The sequence below is a fragment of the Caretta caretta genome, chromosome 3 (assembly GCF_965140235.1).
Source record: "Caretta caretta isolate rCarCar2 chromosome 3, rCarCar1.hap1, whole genome shotgun sequence".
Lineage (NCBI taxonomy): Eukaryota > Metazoa > Chordata > Testudines > Cheloniidae > Caretta > Caretta caretta.
In genome coordinates, this window is record NC_134208.1 from 47,406,722 (window position 1) to 47,426,486 (window position 19,765).

The window sequence follows — 19,765 nt, forward strand, 5'->3', positions numbered from 1 at the left end:
TGCGCTCTGCGGAGCAGGGGCCTGGCGAGGCAGGGCTGAGCGCGGCGCCCCGCTGCCCAATCGCCGCCCTTGGGCAGGGCAGCCGAGCGCTGTTCCGCCACCCGCGGTGCTGAAAACAGCCTGAGACCCGAGCCGGTGCCTGGCCTTCACCCGCAGGCCACTCCGCCCAGCGCCCGCAGCCGCCACAGCCGCACGATGAGCTCTCTCCTGTTCCTAGGTAAGTTCGCCCGGTTTGTCAGTGCTGGGGAGGAGGCAGAACCTGCTACCAGCCGGCTCGTCTGCAGGCGCCCGCCGCTGCCGCTGACTCCCCTGCCCCGGTCTCACCTGGCTGGCACTCACCTGCCGGCTCCCGAGCTCCCTGCATCGCGCCGGGATGCACAGCGCGCTTGTGTGCATGGCTAGCTCACGAATGAACCTCCCCCGTGGGCCTGCCTCTCACCCGTGAGGCACCCACGGGGTGTACGCACCTCATTTGGGTGCATCAGCGCCCACCTGCCCATCTCATCCCTACCTATCTGTTCTGTCTGCATCTCCCTTTTGTGCATGCATCCTCACCAGTGTGCGTGGCTTGCCTTTAGAAGGGAGAAGATTTGCTCTCTTGTAAAAAGTAGTTTTACTTTTGTGTTCCAAAGTCCCCACTCTGATTGCATGTAGCTATTCAAATCATTATTTACTAGCATCATGCTTAGAGGCTGCCTTTCCATGAAATAACATAATGTAAGAATTGCATCTTCAAAACGGGGCATGGACTCGAACTGAACCCAGAGAGGTAGTTTTCCCCCCAGGCTCGCATAGATTTGTATTTGATGCTTTCCAGTTTGAGAAGTCTATTCAGATTCGCTCTGTGTTGAACATGGGATTTGTCAACTATGCTACTAGCCGTCAGTGAAGTGAGCTTAATTCTCTACACACCATTATTGATGCTTCATGTGTCAGATGAATTTCCCTTTCCTGGAGCTCATGCCTGATTTGATCCCTATTTATTTATTCTCGCTGCTGCTGGAAAACTGCAAGGTGTGGATGAGCAGGTGCTCACTTCACACTCAAGTGTGATCTCTAGGGTTGTACTTTGCTGAACAGGGCACCTAACAAACTTATTCAAACGAGTCCCTGGTAATATGTTCAAGTCTGTAAACACCACACAGGAACAAGAGTGTTCTTTTGTGATCTAGCATGAGCATTGATAAGAAACTCAGCCATCAAGAAGACCTGCAAATGGGATGCCTTGTCTAAACAAACAGTCACTTGTTTGCTGAGTGGAAAGCGTAAGTGCAGGTAGTAGCATAAGAAGAGTTATTGACATTTCCCTTTGGTTTTGAATGGAAAAAGAGAAATCAATAAAGCTGGTATATAGGAAGCTGATAGAAGAGAATAAGATGAAATGCTGTTCCTATACATTTAACTCTTTGTTCCTGCTCATTTTTATCCTTCATTTTCCCACTATGTTCTGCATATCGGTACTCTCAAAGCCATTAACTTTCTATTCTGCTGTTTAAAACAACATTCCACTTAGTTACTTCTGGCTTTAGAGCTACTAGCTTCAAAATTCACACAGTATACGGTACATCACTCCCTTTTGTAGCCTACCCTTACTTTTTTCTATCTGTCTAGCTGTTTATATAGCTAAAGCACTGGATCAGGATTCAGGAGATCCTGGTTCAATTCCTAGCTCTGCCAGAGATATCTTATGTGACCTTGGGCAAGTAATTTAATACCTCTGTGCCTCAGTTTCCCATCTTTAAGATGGAGATGATACTTATTTTCTTTCTCTTGCCCTTTGTCTGTTTGACTTGTAAGTTCTTCAGGGCATGGACAATCTCTTACTTCATGCATGCACAATATCAGGCACAATGAAATATGAATTTTGTTTGAGGCTTTTATGTGCTACTGTAATACAAATAATATTAATTGTATTAATTGTAATCTAGCTCCGGATGGATCCCCCTCAGGTTACTAAGAGAGGTGGTTGTGGTAGGACATTCTCCCTGAATGTCCAAAAAATCTGGAGTTCACTACTTACTGTAACAATGGTGACAGGCTGTGAAAATGTTTAGGGAAATTAGCAAAATTAGGTGGGTCTGTTGCACATCAGAAAGTTCCAGTTACTGGCCCTAACATTGTATAGTACAGAGGAGTCAAGAGATAATCTAGAGCCACTGTCATGTCATTAGACATGGAGAAGCCATTTGATAGGTTTAATGGAAAGGCAGCTCAGTTTAGTAGGAATCAGAAGAAAGTCTGAGCTGGTAACTGGCTGCTCCCCCTGTCCAAGCTCCAGCTGTTCATGTGCAAGGAAGGGTTCTGAAGGGCTAGGTTGGCAGGAGGGAGATTAAAGATACAGTGACCATGTTCACAGAGCTTTGGTGGTATGGAACCCAGCTGGAGTCTTAAGTCCCCACACTGCAGGAGGAACAGGGTAATGTCTGAACTGTCCATTCAATTAGGCTCACTTCCCAGAGAAGTTTCTGTGACCCTGATTCTCCACTGGCTTACCCCATCAAAGTGTGTGCAAAATGCTTTCAAATCAGAAATAGGTCTAAATGACTTTACAAGGGGAAGACCATAAACAGACCCCTGACCCACAGCTGGTATATATGGCAGTTGGAGTCATCCCTTAGGGGAGGTGGTATTGTCCTCCTTGTCCCAGGGACAGGTTTGGGTTCCTTCTGGCTGAATGCAAGCTGCAGAAAGATGACTGAATGGGCGGTACTGAGCAGAGGTAGCTGTCCTGGCTATGAACTCAGATTGGATCCAGCAGCTGGGAAGGATGTACATGAATTCGTTTTCTCAGTACCGGATCTGTTAGCTTAAGGTAAATGTATGTGATGTCACCAATGAGATATTAAATATTGGTGCACCTGCCAGTGATGGAAAGTTAAATGTTAATACACTTGTAAACCCAAACATTCCCTATAGTAACAATATTGCCTCACAACACAGCACCATTTCCAAAATACATGACATCAGTGCTAAACAGGAGCAGTTGTTTAAAATTGTTCTCTTAACAGAACCATGTTAAATGTGTGAAAGTCATCCCAGTGCAGAGGGCCTGGGCAAGCCCCTAGAAAGCATTAATTGCCCTTTTCAATCTGGGGTTAAGGAGCACAGAGCATTCTTTGAATGGCCACATAAGATTCTGTGAATGTCACCTGGAATGAACAGTAATCTCTGATCCTCTGAGGGACTGCCAATGAAACCACTCCCATGAAGTGCTCAGCTACTTGCATGATCAGGCCCTAAATTAATGTCTGAAAGTTAATTTAACAGAAAAAATAAAATAACGTGTTATCATAGTAAAGATAGTTTTATCATAGGAATGCATTATCTCAGACCGTCTCTTCTCCTCCAGCAAGGCCAATCTAATTTCCTGCTGATAAGATAAGCAACAGGAGACATTTAGATATACGTCTCTACCATGCAACTGACACCTCAGTCTTCAGTTTTTCATGCTAGGTGCGCAGTTCAAAAACAGGCTTTAAGTTCAGTATATTTGGTACCGCTGTAAAAGAATTTAAAATTTTGTGTTTTACCCAAAATTGATGCATCCCCCCCAAATAATGTAAATAGAAGGAAACATTTTATGTAATAAGAAATACACTGTATCATCGTTCAGTTCTACAGCTGTTAAATTTTTTTTTAATATTGATTGATATGAGTATCCTGTAGCATCTGGCTTTAGCAAACTGCAGTGGAAGTTTCAGAGTGGTAGCTGTGTTAGTCTGTATCAGCAAAAACAACGAGGAGTCCTTATGGCACCTTAGAGACTAACAAATGTATTTGAGCATAAGCTTTCGTGGGCTAGAACCCACTTCATCAGATGCATGGAGTGAAAAATACAATAAGCAGTATATATATATCACAGCAGATGAAAAGATGGGAGTTGCCTTACCAAGTGGGGGGTTCAGTGCTAATGAGGCCAATTCAATTAAGGTGAAAGTGGCCTATTCTCAACAGTTGACAAGAAGGGGTGAATATCAAGGGAGGGAAAATTACTTTTGTAGTGCTAATGAGACCAATGCAATCAAGGTGGACATTATCCATGTCCAACAGTTGACAAGAATTGAATTGACCTTAATTGAATTGGCCTAATTAGCACTGACCCCCACTTGGTAAGACAACTCCCATCTTTTCATGTGCTGTGATATATATACTGCTTACTGTATTTTTCGCTCCATGCATCTAATGAAGTGGGTTTTAGCCCACAAAAGCTTATGCCCAAATAAATTTGTTAGTCTCTAAGGTGCCACGAGGACTCCTCTTTGTTTCTGAAGTGGAAGTGAAATCCAGTGTTTCTCTGAGTTTTATACTTCCCTTTTACTTTAACGCTTTGTATAAGGACTGCAATGCCCTTACATTTCTGTATTGTCATGAACTGATGAAGAAAGTAGTTCTTGAAAGCTTGTATAACATTATTTTTTCCATTAGGTCAGACAGAAGATCCTGGGTCAAATTCTGGGCTCACTTATGCCAACACAAATCTGAAATGACACAACTGAATACAATGATGTTACTCTGGATTTACCCTAAAAGCTCCCACTGGATCAAACTTAAGACACTGGAGTTGTATCAGTGCCAAGTCTGCCGAATCACAATTGTTTTGTGATTGGAAAAATAATAGGAAATTTTGTATATTGCTAAGTAATAAAAAGCTAACTTGTTCATTTGTCATTACATGCAATCTATAATAAATCGCACTGTACAATTCATAGCATGAATGCAAGCAGGCAGATGTTTACCTGTAGTACTAACTAATCATTATTATCTACTTTTACAGTATTAGTTGTATACTTCAAAAACACATCTGCTTCCCAGACCACTGACTGTCTGAACCTGAGAGAGCAATGCATTCATGCTGCAAATGGATGTGAAAGTGTCTGGAATGTAATTGAAGATGCCTGTAATATTTCAGGTAACAGTTACAGTCTATACTGCCATGTTTTTTTGATTGCGATAAGTCAAACAAAACTCTTTGTCCATATTATATCAGGTTATTTTATATCTTATTCTGGTTTCACATGAGTGTAGAACTGGAGTGACTCCCCTGATGTCAAGGAGAGTCCACATGTGCATGCGACATGTAAAAGCTGTGCATGTGACAGCAGAATCAAAGATAATTACAGGCCTAGGGATTTCAGGACCAGGCCTACAATTGTGAAGTCCTTAGTAGGGATCAAATTCTGCCCTCCGTTTCACTCATGCAAACTCCTTTTCAATGCAGTGAATGAGGTTTCAGAGATCAGATTGTGAATCCCAGTCAACAAGTTCAATCCAAAGGGAATTTTGATACCATATAAGAGCTGAGTAAAAACTAAGTAGTGATTCCAGAATGTAGCCCTCAACATTTTCAACTTGAGAATCATTTTCCAATAAAATACCATCTTCCGTAATTCAGCAATAAGAGAGTAGAACGCTTCAGGCAATGTCAGCGTTACTTAGAATAATTTTGAAGTAATATTAGAATATGAAATAAATAAATTCTGACATGCATGAAGAAATATGCAGAGGTGTCATATTAATGCTATTCAGTTAACTGGCACCAACATGTCAGAATGAATCATTTCTAGGGAATGATAATACAATAAATTGCAGGTGCTGAATATGACTGATCTCCCTTCAGTTGTTTAATGCATAACACAGATTTTCACCTACACAAGAACAGGAAATCAGTCTCACTGTCTCTGCTTATTACCTTAAGGAATAGGAAAATCATTTTTTATAAACAGTTTAATACTTTCTACAGTATTGTGTATATACATAAAACATTCATATTAGAGCCAGTCATAAGATTATTTGAAAACATTTTCAATAAGAATGATGTTTTAAATCCAAATTTTTGGTGGAACATTTTCATTTCATTGAGAATTTTTGGTTTTTCAATAAAAAGCCAAACAATTTTCATTTAAAAAAATTAGGGAGAAATATTTTGGTGCAAAACAATTACCATTTTTGACTAATTCTAATATATATCTGATTAGTGCATCCAAAGGCTCATGGAGCTTTGTACTAGGTACATCTTATCTTAATAAATATGATTACTTTTTAATTGGGGGTGAATCAGGTAATACTGTCTGAATGCTACCAGTAATACAATTGGCCTGCAACTCAGCCTAATCTCTGTTGTAAAGCAAATGTAAAACTTTTTAATAGCTCAAATCAAAAAGTTCTCCCCTCTTGCTGCTTATTGTCTTCTTGAACCTACCACATAAAATTCCTTCTGAGTCAGTCAACAACCCATTTCTTTTTAAAATGGATCCTAAAAACTCACTTCCTTCTGTGAGGACATTCAGTGTTAGCTCCCCAAATAGAGTGGATATGGAGAAAGAGAATAAATTATGGGGCGGTGTGCTATAAAGGGTTTATTGGCATGAGTTTGGAGTGAACTTCATTGCTGATAAAGGGTAAAGCCATGAGTGAGTGCAAACACTTAGCCCTACCAGTGGAGTAGCACATCACACATCAGGAGATTCTTTGTGAACTAGATTTAAGACCATATTTTGTCCTTCATCTTCAATGAAGAAGATTAAATTCCCATTGACAATGATGGATTCTGCTTGTGGCTGGGAGGACAGATTATGACCTAGAAAGTGTCAGCCACAGCTATTTGTCAGAAGTCTTGCAGTCATATTTATACAAAGTGTGTGTGTGTGTATATATATATATATATATATATATATATAAGCTAAATCATTAGTAGGTCCCAAGCTGAAATTATGCTTAGATTTTAAATCAAGAGGGCATTTTTGTAAGTGCCCTTGTAATGCATATATATATTATAGTTGGAATGTGTTATCTTCTGCTAATCAGTAATAAAAGGAACAAGAATTAAAAAAACAGCAACAAAAATATTTTGACATACTCACCACACAGCTGAATCAATACTGTGTATAAACACAATAGTCCTGGTAGTAGAAACATACTTGTTTAGTACATGGTCTAACTTGTTATACGAAGCCTGCTTAATCCTTTTGTACCACATGATTTTTGACTTCATTGGAGCTAGGATTTCACCCTGGTATCTGATATCTCTATCTACTTCATGGTAGCTGAATGCCTTACAGAAATTACCGTTGGGCAAAAATGTCCCAAGTGCTCTCATAAGAAAATAAGAACAGTCATAGTGGGTCAGACCAAAGGTTCATCTAGCCCAGTATCCCAGTAGCCAATGCCAGGTGCCCCAGAGGGAATGAACAGAACAGGTAATCATCAAGTGATCCATCCCCTGTCGCTCATTCCCAGCTTCTGGCCAACAGAGGCTAGGGACACCATCCCTGCCCATCTTGGCTAATAGCCATTGATGGACCTATCCTCCATGAATCTATCTAGTTCTTTTTTGAACCCTGTTATAGTCTTGGCCTTCACAAAATCCTCTGGTAAAGAGTTCCATAGGTTGACTGACATAGTGTGGAAAAAAATACTTCCTTTTGTTTGTTTTAAACCTGCTGCCTATTAATTTCATTTGGTGGCCCCCACTTCTTGTGTTATGAGAAGGAGTAAATAACACTTCCTTATTTACTTTCTCCACACCAGTAATGATTTAACTCTCTCCCTGTTTTCCAAGAGCACAGATTTTGGAGCAATTTTATCTTCATCATCGTTATTCTGGAAAGGCTATATGGATTTCACCTTTATTCCTAATGTGGCAATGACATACCAACATACTTAGTAGTTGTAGTAGGGAGTTTTATAGTTGAGGGTCAGCTAGTGAGAAGGCTGTGCCTTCTGCTCCTACAAATCCCACCTTTGTTGCTCACTTTTCAGTTGTTCCCAATAAGCACAATTGGCATGCTAAGCCGCCAGTGAAACTGACCCAATAAGCCAAAAATATAGTAAAGTATGCACACTTTTTGTCAAAAGTAATTGTTACAAACAGATTATATGCCCTCAAAATGAGAACTTAAAATAGACATTTTGGCAATGGGTCAAAAATATCCATCAATATAAATGAAGACAGAATTGTACCCACACTTTCATCATGTCATCCCAAAGATGATGTTAAATTTGTGAATTATGATATATTTAGAAACAAAACCACCTTCTCTTATTGTACTGCAATTGACTTGTTTTATGTAGCCTTGTTGAATAAATATTAATGAAATTATATTCTTGACGACAAACCTAGGCAACAGCTGCAAGGCAAAAGATTCAGTTGGCTGTAATACAACCATCCAATTCCTGGCTAACCAGTATCCACAATTTAAAGACTGTATCTGCACCAAAGATGATTTTTGTAGCACCAAACTGTTGCTTGGGAAACAATGTGCTGTTAAAAAAGGTAACTAGTGTATCTGATGCCTTAATAATACAAAATAATGGAAGTGGAATTTTAACTCTGTCTGAAGATAGAATGTAATTCCTCAGCATAAGGAAGTCTTATAGTTTCCTCTATGTGAGTCTCAAATCAAAAAATCTCTCAATAGACTTTTTAATGTTATTTTGCCTTTTCTAAAATACAGTAGAACCTCAGAGTTATGAACACCAGAGTTATGAACTGACCAGTCAACCACACACCTCATTTGGAACACAATCAGGCAGGAGCAAGACAGGAAAAAACCCAAAACAAGTACAGTACAGTGCTGTGTTAAACACTAACTACTAATAAAAATAAATGGAAAGCAGGATTTTTCTTCTGCACAGTAAAGTTTCAAAGCTGTATTAAGTCAATATTCAGTTGTAAACTTTTGAAAGAACAACCATAATGTTTTGTTCAGACTTACAAATGTTTCAGAGTTACAAACAACGTCCTTTCACAAGGTGTTTGTAACTCTGAGGTTCTAGTGTATTCACATCTCTAAGTATATATGAAAATTATGTTAAATAGCTATTTTAAAATCAACAGTACCAAGGAAAGTCAGAGGAAAAACCAAGAAATTCAAATTTAAGGCTGATAACTGTTCGTTTAACCTGTTCTGATATGCCTAAACATTGTAGAACATATAATAACATATAGAATCAGATCCTGCAGTCCTTGAAGTCCATGGGCTCAATTCAGCAATCCTTGTTTGTGATGAGTAACCCCTTAAACTTCAACTGGACTACTTGTGTGAGTAAGTACTATTCAATATGAGTAAGATTTGGAGACTCAGGTGCAAAGAGAAGTGTCCTTAAATAAAGACTACAGGATTTGACACATGGCATGTCAAATCAAATCAGATAATAAAGTAAATGTTAAGGACCTGATCTTGCCTTCCTTACTCAAGATGGCAGGATTGGAAAGCTAAGGCCTGATACTGACTACTTTGAAACTGATGATTGTTTTGCCTCAGTCAAATGGGAGGATAATTGTACCCCTCTTCGTTAATTACTTGGGGCCAAAGGGACAAATTGCTCCCTGGTGCAATTTAAATGAAATTAGCAGAGTTGCGTCTGGGCTGAATTTTCCCTGTATACCTAATTCTATCATGCCATATGCAGTAATTTCAGTCAGAGTTCTGTGTATATTACCTGATGCCCATTTATGTGCTAACCTAGAGCACAGGTTATATTATACAGATTTTTGGGAACATACTAAACATAAAGAAGACTTAGTAATCTGCAAGAACCTGAAATGAGTATGTAGTTACTTGCTATTGACCAGCTACCATAGGAATCATCCAAATTAGTTAAGCCATAATCAGTGTTGTATAATTCAGTTTATTGTACGGATTCTTAGGAGAATTAACTTTGTCACCAAATTTGTTTAGATATGACTATAAAAGAATTTGTAGGATTCAGCCTTACATATTGTCTTTCCAACATACGTCTTTGTCAAAATCTATCTGTACAGGGCATTTGGAGCCTTCCCTAAGCCCAGATATGCAATTAAACTTCAGGTCGCACTCAGAACCCAAAGGCATGCAACGCACCAGGGAATCAGAAAATGACTGCAGTATTGCAAAGCAAAACTGCCGAGAAGACCATAGCTGCTTTATGATGTATAAGAACTTCCAAAGAGTTTGCAGGGCAGAGGTGGCAAAATGCAGTCTCCAAATGGTTGGGCAACAATGTTTGTCAGCATGGAAGGAGCTGAGGAAAACAGTGCTGGGGAACTGCAAGTGTTCAGAACCAATTCAAAAAAGATGTGCTAAAATATGGAAGAGTATCTTTAATAACACGTGTTTACAGTACATTCAGGAGAATCAAGCTTTTGCCATGCAGGAAGACGACTATGATGATGAGAGAAATCAGGGCATTCATCCAGGTTAGTGCTATTCAGGGATACCTTTAAAAGTTAAAATTATGTTTTATTGCAATTCAAAAGCTGTGTAAAACTGTCTTACTTGAATCCAGTATTATCACATCTGTGGGAAAGTTTGTATATTTTATTACTTATTTGCAGTTGAATGTTGGGAACAGGAGAATTTTAGGAAGCTGATTATGTGCATGTGAATAATTTAAACAGCTTATCAAGTGGTAGGTGAAATTGTAGTTTGAATTAATTGAATAATTTCATAATATGTGTTTGTACAGCACCTAGCACAAGGGAATTCTGGTGCTGAGCGGTGCCTTTCAGAGCCACTACTAGTACTAGAACGAAGTGAGTAATTGTTTTTTTGGTTGGGAGGCTGGACCAAAAACTGAGGAAAAAATATTCAGTTCAGGTCAACCTGAAACTGTTTTTTTAAAAATTGTTGTCACTGAAATGGGAAACCTAAAAAAATAATTTCAGAAACATTTCTGTATGATGTTTCCAAACAAAATTTGCTCCCCGATCAATCCTGGCTGAGTGAAATTGACATTCTTGCAATAGCTGCAGGGAAGCTGACAAGAAAGCCAATTTCACTCAGCAGCTGCTGAGTTTCCAGAGTCTGTAGCTCCAGGGAAGCCCATGAGTGAGGAATGCCCTGGGAGTCAGGGGTTCCAGGGCTTCAAGGCTCCCAGTTATACAACAGGGTTCCTGGAAGCCCTGATCTGGGGGAGCAGCCCAGAGCCACGGACCTTGGTATTATTATTATTGTAGAACATATCATTAGCCCGAGTTGCATCTGGGGTCCCCAGCCCTGGGCAGTCCACCTGGGAGATCTGCTCTGAAGTCACAGAGTCGATCAGCCCCAAGACACTCAGAGCTGTGGCAGCTGACAGGCTCTCTTTCATGGAGCTGTGCACCCTGAAACACTGTGTTTCAGTAAAAGTTTCAACAAATCTGCAACAGACTCAGTGAACCGTTTCAGTTCAGAGAATCAGCATTTCCTGATGAACCTGTAACAACCGTCTCTAACTACGACGACTACTAAATAATAATTATTATTATTTATTAATATAGTTTTTAAAAATTGTGTATACATTCAAAAATTTAGGCTACCATATTTATATTTAGCCATAAGGGGCCTGATTTTCAGAGGTGCTAAGCACCCAAGAGTTCTCATTGAGGTCCCAAACTTTTAGGCCACGTATTCAGAGAGGAGAGTGATGTTGCCAATAGCAATGAAGAAAGGTCCTGTGCAGATTTGCTTTAATATCTCTAAATAAACCTAATGAATCTTATGCAGCTTGTAAACAAATTGACAAGTCTATTTGACTAACCTAATTTTTTTTCTCTGTACTTTTATGTGAAAGGTTATGCTAGCATTAGAGTCAATAAAGTTTTACATTAAAGCTCACAATCAAGCTGACGTAATGTATCAATGCTCCATATAGTCTCTGTATGTATCTTTTTCTTCTAGATAATATTAACATGGAAACTAAATTACAATGGAACTTATCTGCTCTTTCCAAACATGGTAAATTTGAATTTATTTTATTAATTTATAAACCATATTTATTGTTTTTCTTTCAGTCTGTGATAGTGGACAATGTCGCTGCATATAGATTACATAATAGTAACAACATTGAACAAACAAACTTAAAATATCAGATTTAGTGAACCCCAAATATTTGCAGATAGATTTCTGGTCAGAGAAGGATACAGAAGTTCATAATAAAAAAATCCTGATCCCATTTAAGCCAATGGCAATTCTTCTGATTTTGTCCCATTCAAAATTTTTAAATTAAAAAAAAATGATCTGAACGTTTCAGAACATAAAGGTTTAGGTTCAAAACTGAGTCTAAGAATAGATGCAAGTTCCAGTAGCAGGGGATTGTTCTAATTTTATCTGAATTAGCTTCCCCATCTATTAAATATGGTTATAACAAGGTGCATAAATAATAGTTAAGATAGATATCTCACTCTTACAGACGTCACCATTAACATGACAGCATTAGGGACTATTGTAATAAAAATACCTTAATAATATTTATTTATCAATAGTCACAACACTATGGCATGTCCCTATACTTTGCCTTGCAAATAAAGACCAAATCCTGTCAGGTCCTGGGCACCCTTTATGAGGTGCTGGGGGCTCTGAAATAATACTAAACTCAATAGGAGACAGTCAGGACCTTGCAGGTTTGGACCCTAACTGTGATATTACGATTTATAAAGATAGTACGAGAAGAGCACTAGGCATTCACAGATGAATACATAAACAAAGGCTCTGAAATGAAGAGCTTACTTTCTATGGCTGCAGTTCTGGCTCTGTTGAAGTCAACAGCAAAGTGTCCATTAACTTGATTTCACCCTCAATGTTTCAAATAACAAAAAAAATTCATTAAAGCAGAGTTAAGGTTGCCCGGCAGTGTCTCATGCTCTTCCAGAAGGTTGAGGTCAGCAAAGCTCAGATCTCTAAAAACAGGGAAATAAAGAGATGAGGTCATTCAAACTTAAATTTCTGAAAAACAGTTACACGCCAATGATTAATGAAATGCCATATGTCCTTCAGACTTTTTGATGGGTTGGGATTTTTAATTATTCAGCTCTATAAAGTAACCTTAACTGCAGTGTATCCAGCCTGTAGCAGGGTGGTCACCCGCTCCTGCCCAAAGGGCTTAAAACAGCCCAGGGGAGGGCTGTGGCTGTGGCAAGCAGCCCAGGCTGATGGGGGAAAAGACACAGTGGGGCCCATGCCCCAGTCAAGGCCCAGCTGGACCTTATAAGAGGCCAGTGGGCCAGGAGCACAGAGACTCTTTCTCTGGCCTTTTGAGAGGGAGGGACCTGGCTGCTGCAAGCTGAGTAGGGTACCTAGACTGGAGCAGGGCTGGGGGAAGGCCAGACGAGCTGGGGAGCTCTGGCCTGGAAACCTCCCAGGCTGCAGGCCTAGTCTAAGGCCAAATAGGTACTGCGGTTGCAGGGGGCAGCCAAGCATAGGTGAAAGCAGCAGGTTCAGACCCTCCTTGCCTGTGATGAGGGGTTTGTACACTGCAGTCCGCCCCAGTGAACGGGGGCTAGGGGGTGACTGGCAGTAGCCATATACTGAGGCGAGGTGGGGATAGGGGGTTGGAGGTTCCTCAGGGAAACCTTTCTTTGTAGAGAAACCTTACAAAGCCTTCTGGATCTCACCTTCCCAACCTTCACACCCCCATTACACATTTCCAGCATGTTGTTATTAATAGTGAGATAAATTGGATTCATATCCTAATCAGTTGTCTCTACAGCGGGTAGACAAGTTTTAGTCCAAAAAAAATATTTACAAATAAAAATTGGGTATGGAGGAGGGGGGAAATATTGTACTAATGTCTATCAGTTTTTTGGACCAGCTCTAATTTTTATAAATGTTTCTTGTATAGTTAAGACTGGATCCTGCAACTGCTTTCAGAATCCAGAAGCGCAAAAAAACAACCACTAGATTGGTCTTTATACTTATCTTTGTGTATTTTTTTAAATCTATTATCCTTTTAGAATACATAGAGAATGGAACCTGTTTTGATGTAAACAAGGAATGTATTGAAGATGAAGTATGTAATAAACAGTTATCTCTGTACCTTAAAGTTTGTTCAGTAACTAGAAAGCAGTGCAACATGGAACAATGCCAAGCAGCCATAAGGTTCTTCTATCAAAATATGCCTTTTAATGTTGCCCAGATGTTGACATTTTGTGACTGCACCCAGCCTGATGAATCTTGTCAGCAAGCCAAAGATCTTCTTCATGGCAAGCCATGTGCAGTCAACATAGTTCCCCCTCCTTCATGTCTAAATGTAGTTCACAGGTGCCAAGACAATGAATTGTGCAGGTAAGTAAAATAATAATTACTTTATTTAACTTTTGCCTGGTAATGTGCGTGTCAATAACAATGAAAAAAGGTGATAAATATAATCTCTCTCTTTATATATACACACAAACACACACACCCCCCCCCACAGAATGATTTTCTTCATTATAGTTACTTGATGGCATTGCCGGTATCTGAGAACAAGTATGCTTCCAAATAAATTTCTCTAAACTTTATAAGCAACAGCAATGGAAGAGTTTGGCATCTTTTAACTTTCCTATTAAAATAAATCGCGGGCCATCTGGGCACTTCCTGAGTGTCACTATATACAATGGACACTCAAAACTCCACAATTACAGTAGGTTTAGAACTCAGATCATGCTACTAAAAAGCACATGAGCTTAAGGGAAATCTCAGTAATATAGCGACTATGACAGCTGAGCAGTTCTGATCCTGGCCAGGAAAGGAAAGTGCAAAACATATAGATTAACCAGTTAACTACAATATTTAAGTGGATTGTTTTCACTTTCTACCCTAAAAAGGAATATTAATATGTTCTTTATCACATGGCACAGATTTTAGCAATTCCTGAAAACATGGATCTATTCTGAAAAATTATTGTAAAAATGGCATTGCAGGTTCTATTCCTTATGATTCTCAAAGGTTTCCATGTCAGCTGCATTCAGGACTCTTTCTAATTGTGAGCCCTGAAAACTCAGTCTGGGTATTATACTTCTTGTCTATTATCACCCATAGCAGTTTCTGACAGACAAATTATGCGCTCAGAGATTTTCAACCCACTCGCTTCAGATTTTGTCCTGGGGAATTCCTCTTTGCCTTCAAATGGTTTGCACAAAGCATGCAGCTGACTGAGCAAAGTTCATTTGGTGAAATTAATTATCCATTAACCCAGTAATATGACCCATTGCACCCAATTGTTGCACAAGGAAAATGGTCTAAATAAGAAAACATTTCCACTTATTTCTTTTTGTCCTTTTCTCCTTCAAACAGACTATGTGATGATGATCCTCTGTTTATGGACACACCAGGCTTTTATCATATACAATCAATCATGTAGAGTGAGCCAGCTTTTGCATTTTATTTCCTATTATTTTACAAAATATTTAAGTGAGAAACAGCTGTAGGATTGGCCTGTACATACAGTGCCACTTAAATGTGACCATTATTTGGCTCGGTTTAGATTTCAATGTGGTCATTCTAGCACTATTGGACAAGACCTGAAATTCATCTAATAAATTAAGCATGCTGTAAATTAACCTTCAGTAAAGAGATCAAGGATCACATTCAGCTCTGCCATAAGCAAGTTCAATTCAAATTGACGTCACTGGAGCATTGTCACTTTTTTTATGCCTGGTTGAATTGTGTGTGTAGGAGTCTAACTGGAAACCATATTTAGCAGAGACTTGTTGAATTACCCATTACCCTTGAACATTATATGTTTGTTAACATTAACAATCAGTAGAGATAAATATCAAAATTACACTGTGAATTATATTTAGCTGTTCCTTTAAATTATGAGCCTGAACAAAAAAAAGTGTGCCATTAGCACAGAAATGGGAGCTACTTCGACTGAAACCTTGAATTGTGTAACATAAGTGCTGTGTAATTGGGTCCTACATTGAACCTTATAAGGTATCATTTTCCAGACATGCTATTTTTAACAGCCCTATGAAATCTGTACTTAGTCTTCAGCTGTATGAGATGCCATATTTTAATGGGTCAATGCCCAACACTTTACAGTCTGATCCGATAACCCATTGCCCCTTCAATCCACTAATATTTAATATAATAGATATTGATTAGAAAGATATTTATCAAAGGTTTTACAACACTCCTGTTAAGAAAATAGATAAACTATAATTGTTAAACATTGTCACATAAAGGGCTATTTTAATTCTACCCAACATAGTAAATAAACTGTCATATGGGATCATTGACCAGAGAAAGAGGAACCAACTTAGTCTACTTACTCCTCGTTTAATTTGATCACCGCTAATTGTCTTCTAATATAGTTTTATAGTTATGGTTGACTTGGTTTTAGTTTTCTTTTTTAGCCTGTAAAACATTTTGCTGTGTGGATTAGATAGTCTTTATCTTATATCACTCCAATTCAGTGTTTGTTCTGCCCAGATGTATGATTTTACAAACCTGCCACATCCATTAGAAATTTACTTGCTTTGGTTTCATTATGATGTCCAGTCTGATTATTCTACTTTACTGCAAGCTGTCCTCTCTGGATGATTGTTACTTTCACCGCTTATTGTTGGATCCTGGAAAATCTCTGCTGTTTGTAAAGTGATCAAAATTGATTTTCTTCAAAGAAATTCATTTCTGAAGCCCAGATTCTTCTCTCAGTTACAATTGTGCGACACCACTGATATCAGTGAAATTGGACAGGTTTAAGGAGAGCAGAATTTTGAGCTATTGATGCAGATCTCTGTCATTAAACCTTTATGATGTGATAGGGTTTTTTTTTACTTTCAATAGAGATGAGGGAATATTGTGCCCTACCAAGCCTACTGTTCCATGGCATCCCAAGATGGAGTCAGATGACCAGGAGGGCTTTTGAACCCACTGTCAGCCTGCTCCTACCATTTGAAATTTTACAGGATCTGACAGGAAAGGGACTTCAGGAGACATCAAATCCTGAAGAGTGCCTGAATGAATGACAGATATCTTCTCTGGGAGAGCCTTTCATACCATAAAAATACTCTTTCCTTTATTCTCCTCTCCTCTTGATTTTGTATAGAAAGCTACTGCCCTACAGGACCCATAGTCAGCATTCACAGGGGAATGTCTGATTAAAAGAAATATGTTGGTAAAAGAAAATTTTAATCATGTGTTGCTCCATGTCAAGTTGTCTTAATCATAATATAGCAACGCTTTTGTTGTATGTTTCCTCCAGGAAAAAATATGAAGTGTTTCGGTCTAAGTGCTGGAGACATGTGACAAAAAGATGCTATGACAATAAAGCTTGCCTTGAAACTTTAATCAAGGATGATCTGATTTGCTCTGGAAGTGCTGACTGCAGAGCAGCTTACATTGACAACTGGGGCACCATGCTTCGCGTGGAATGCACCTGTCATACTGTCCCACTAGCTGAACAGTCTTTGTGCAAGCTCTTCCATCACCTGCTTCACAGCAAGTCCTGCTTCAGTAAGTTATGTGAAGAAAAATGCACCCTAAAATATTAACATACTTGTTTTATACAACAAAATCTATTATGTGAATTAGATCGCAAGATCAATAAAATATTTCATTGTGTCAAATTTATTTCTAGTGTAATGCTGTTGACTCCAGGATTCATTTGTCCAGATGAACTGCATATGCAATGTGGTGCTCTCTGGTGTCTGCAAACATTTTATATTCCTACTAAGAGTCATTAGTTAAGTTGTGAATTGAAATGGTTAAATGAAGTCAGTGGAATCTCCGTGAAGGCAATAGTTTCTAAATATCAGCAGGGTTCTAAAGCATTTCTGCTAGCAGTCATTGAGTATGTTTCTGTATACGCTTTTCAGTGCTATGGTAGATTACCTTTTCTCCTTCTGTTGTTTCATCAGAGTGTACGGATTTTTGTGAAAATGCTAGGGATAGCTTTAGATTGGCTAGAAGTGCATTTTTTTAAATTTTTACTTATGGGAATCTAGATTAGGATTTTAATTGTAGTTTAAGTAGCCTGTGAAGCTATGTAGAATTCCAGAGAGTGTCTACGGTCTTCTGTCTATGACCATCTACCATCAAATAGTTTCTCAACAGAAATGAAGGAAGAGTCCAATATGTGTTATCTTTAATCAGGACCTTTAAAGATTTTCTTCTTATTTCATTTCTGAGCACAAGTCTAAGAACAAAAGAATGGCCATACTGAGTTCTTGTGTTACGTGAAGGGATAAATAATACTTCCTTATTCGCTTTTTCCACAACATTCATGACTTTATAGACTTCTGTTGTATCCCTCCTTAATAATCTGTTCTAGTCTTTTTAATCTCTCCTCATATGGAAGCTCTTCCATACCCCTAATCAGTTTTATTGCCCTTCTCTGTACTTTTTCCAATTCTAATACATCTGCACACCATATTCAAGGTGTGGGCATACCATGGATTTATTGAGAGGTAATATGATATTTTCCATCTTAGTATTTATCCCTTTCCTAATGATTCCCAACATTCTGTTAGCTTTTTTGACTGCCACTGCACATTGATTAGATGTGTCCAGAGAACTATCCACAACGACTCCAAGATCTCTTTCTTGGGTGGCAACAGCTAATTTAGAGCCCATCATTTTGTATGTGTAGTTAGGATTATATTTTCCAGTGTGCATTATTTTGCATTTATCAGCATTTCACTTGCCATTTCATCACCCAGTTTAGTGAGATCCCTTTGTAACTCTTCACAATCTGCTTTGGACTTAACTATCTTGAGTAATTTTGTATCATTTGAAAACTTTTCCACCTCACTTTTTACCCCCTTTTCCACCTCACTGTTTACTCCCTTTTCCAGATCAGTTATGAATATATTGAACACCAAAAGTCCCAGTACAGAACCTGGGAGACCCCACTATTTACCACTGTCTTCGTTGTGAAAATTGAGCATTTATGCTTATCTTTTAACCACTTTCTGATCCATGGGAGGATCTTTCCTCTTATCCCATGACTGCTTACTTTGATTAAGAGCCTTTGGTGTGGGACTTTGTCAAAGGCTTTCTGGAAGCCCAAGTATACAGTGTCAGCTGGATAACTCTTGTTCACATGCTTGTTGACACCCTCAAAGAATTTTCATAGATTGGTGAGGCATGGTTTCCCTTTACAAAAGACATACTGACTCTTCTTGAACATATTGTGTTCATCTATGTGTCTGAAACTCTAGTAAAGAACAGAATTATCAATCAATTTCTCTGGTACTGAAATTAGGCTTATGGGTCTGTAAGTGCCAGGATCACTTCTGAAGCCTTTTTTTTTAAAATGACATTACATTAGCTATCCTCTAGTCATCTGGTACAAAGGCTAATTTAAGCAGTGGGTTACATACCACAGTTAGTAGTTCTGCAAATTCCAAAACCACCTCTACTGACACTTTGATCTGTGACAGTTCCTCAGATTTGTCACCTAAAAAGAATGGCTCTGGTGTAGGAGTCTCCTTTACATCCTCTGCAGTGAAAACCAATGCAAATAATTCATTTAGCTTCTACACAACAGCCTTCTCTTCTCTGAGTGCTCTTTTTACATCTCGATCATCCTGTGGCCCCACTGGTTGTATGGCAGACTTCCTGATTCTAATGTACTTAAAAAAATGTTTGCTATTAAATTTGTGTCTTTTGCTAGTTGCTCTTCAAATTCTTTTTTGGCCTGCCTAAATATCCTTTTACACTTCACTTGCCAGAGTTTATGCTCCTTTCTACTTTCCTTAGTAGGATTTGACTTCCAATTTTTAAAGACGGTCTTTTTGCCTCTAACCACCTCTTTTACTCTGATATTTAGACATGGTGGCATTTTTTTAATCCTCTTACTGTGTGGTGGGTTTTTTGTTTGTTTGTTTTTTTAATTTGGAGTTTACATTTAGTTTGAGCCTCTATTACGGTGTTTTTAAATAGTTTCCATGCAGATTGCAGGCATTTCACTCTCGTGACTGTTCCTTTTAATTTCCATTTAACTAGCTTCCTCATTTTTGTGCAGTTCCCCTGTTGGAAGTAAAATGCTACTGTGGTGGGTCTCTTTGGTATTTCCCCCCCACACACACACACACAATGAT

The 19,765-nt window shown here is 38.8% G+C and overlaps 2 protein-coding genes across 3 annotated transcripts in view; one reads left to right on the forward strand and one right to left on the reverse strand.

Moving 5' to 3' along the window:
• GFRAL (GDNF family receptor alpha like) overlaps window positions 1-19,765 on the forward strand; it is a 36,329-nt gene continuing 16,564 nt past the window's right edge. Inside the window, exons 1-7 of one of the 2 annotated variants that reach the window (XM_075126472.1) lie at window positions 1-217; window positions 4,775-4,909; window positions 8,120-8,272; window positions 9,764-10,177; window positions 11,640-11,696; window positions 13,781-14,021; window positions 16,927-17,177. In XM_075126472.1, the coding sequence (XP_074982573.1) occupies window positions 196-217; window positions 4,775-4,909; window positions 8,120-8,272; window positions 9,764-10,177; window positions 11,640-11,696; window positions 13,781-14,021; window positions 16,927-17,177 (1,273 nt within the window). In that variant the 5' untranslated portion in view covers window positions 1-195. Of the gene's footprint in view, window positions 218-4,774; window positions 4,910-8,119; window positions 8,273-9,763; window positions 10,178-11,639; window positions 11,697-13,690; window positions 14,022-16,926; window positions 17,178-19,765 lie in introns of both variants that reach the window. The other variant, XM_048845243.2, reaches the window with a different exon arrangement.
• The window catches only part of HMGCLL1 (3-hydroxy-3-methylglutaryl-CoA lyase like 1), a 141,296-nt gene continuing 133,240 nt past the window's right edge, over window positions 11,710-19,765 (reverse strand). The window contains exon 8 of the mRNA XM_048845259.2: window positions 11,710-12,637. Within this exon, the coding sequence (XP_048701216.1) occupies window positions 12,620-12,637 (18 nt within the window). The 3' untranslated portion in view covers window positions 11,710-12,619. The remainder of the gene's footprint in view (window positions 12,638-19,765) is intronic.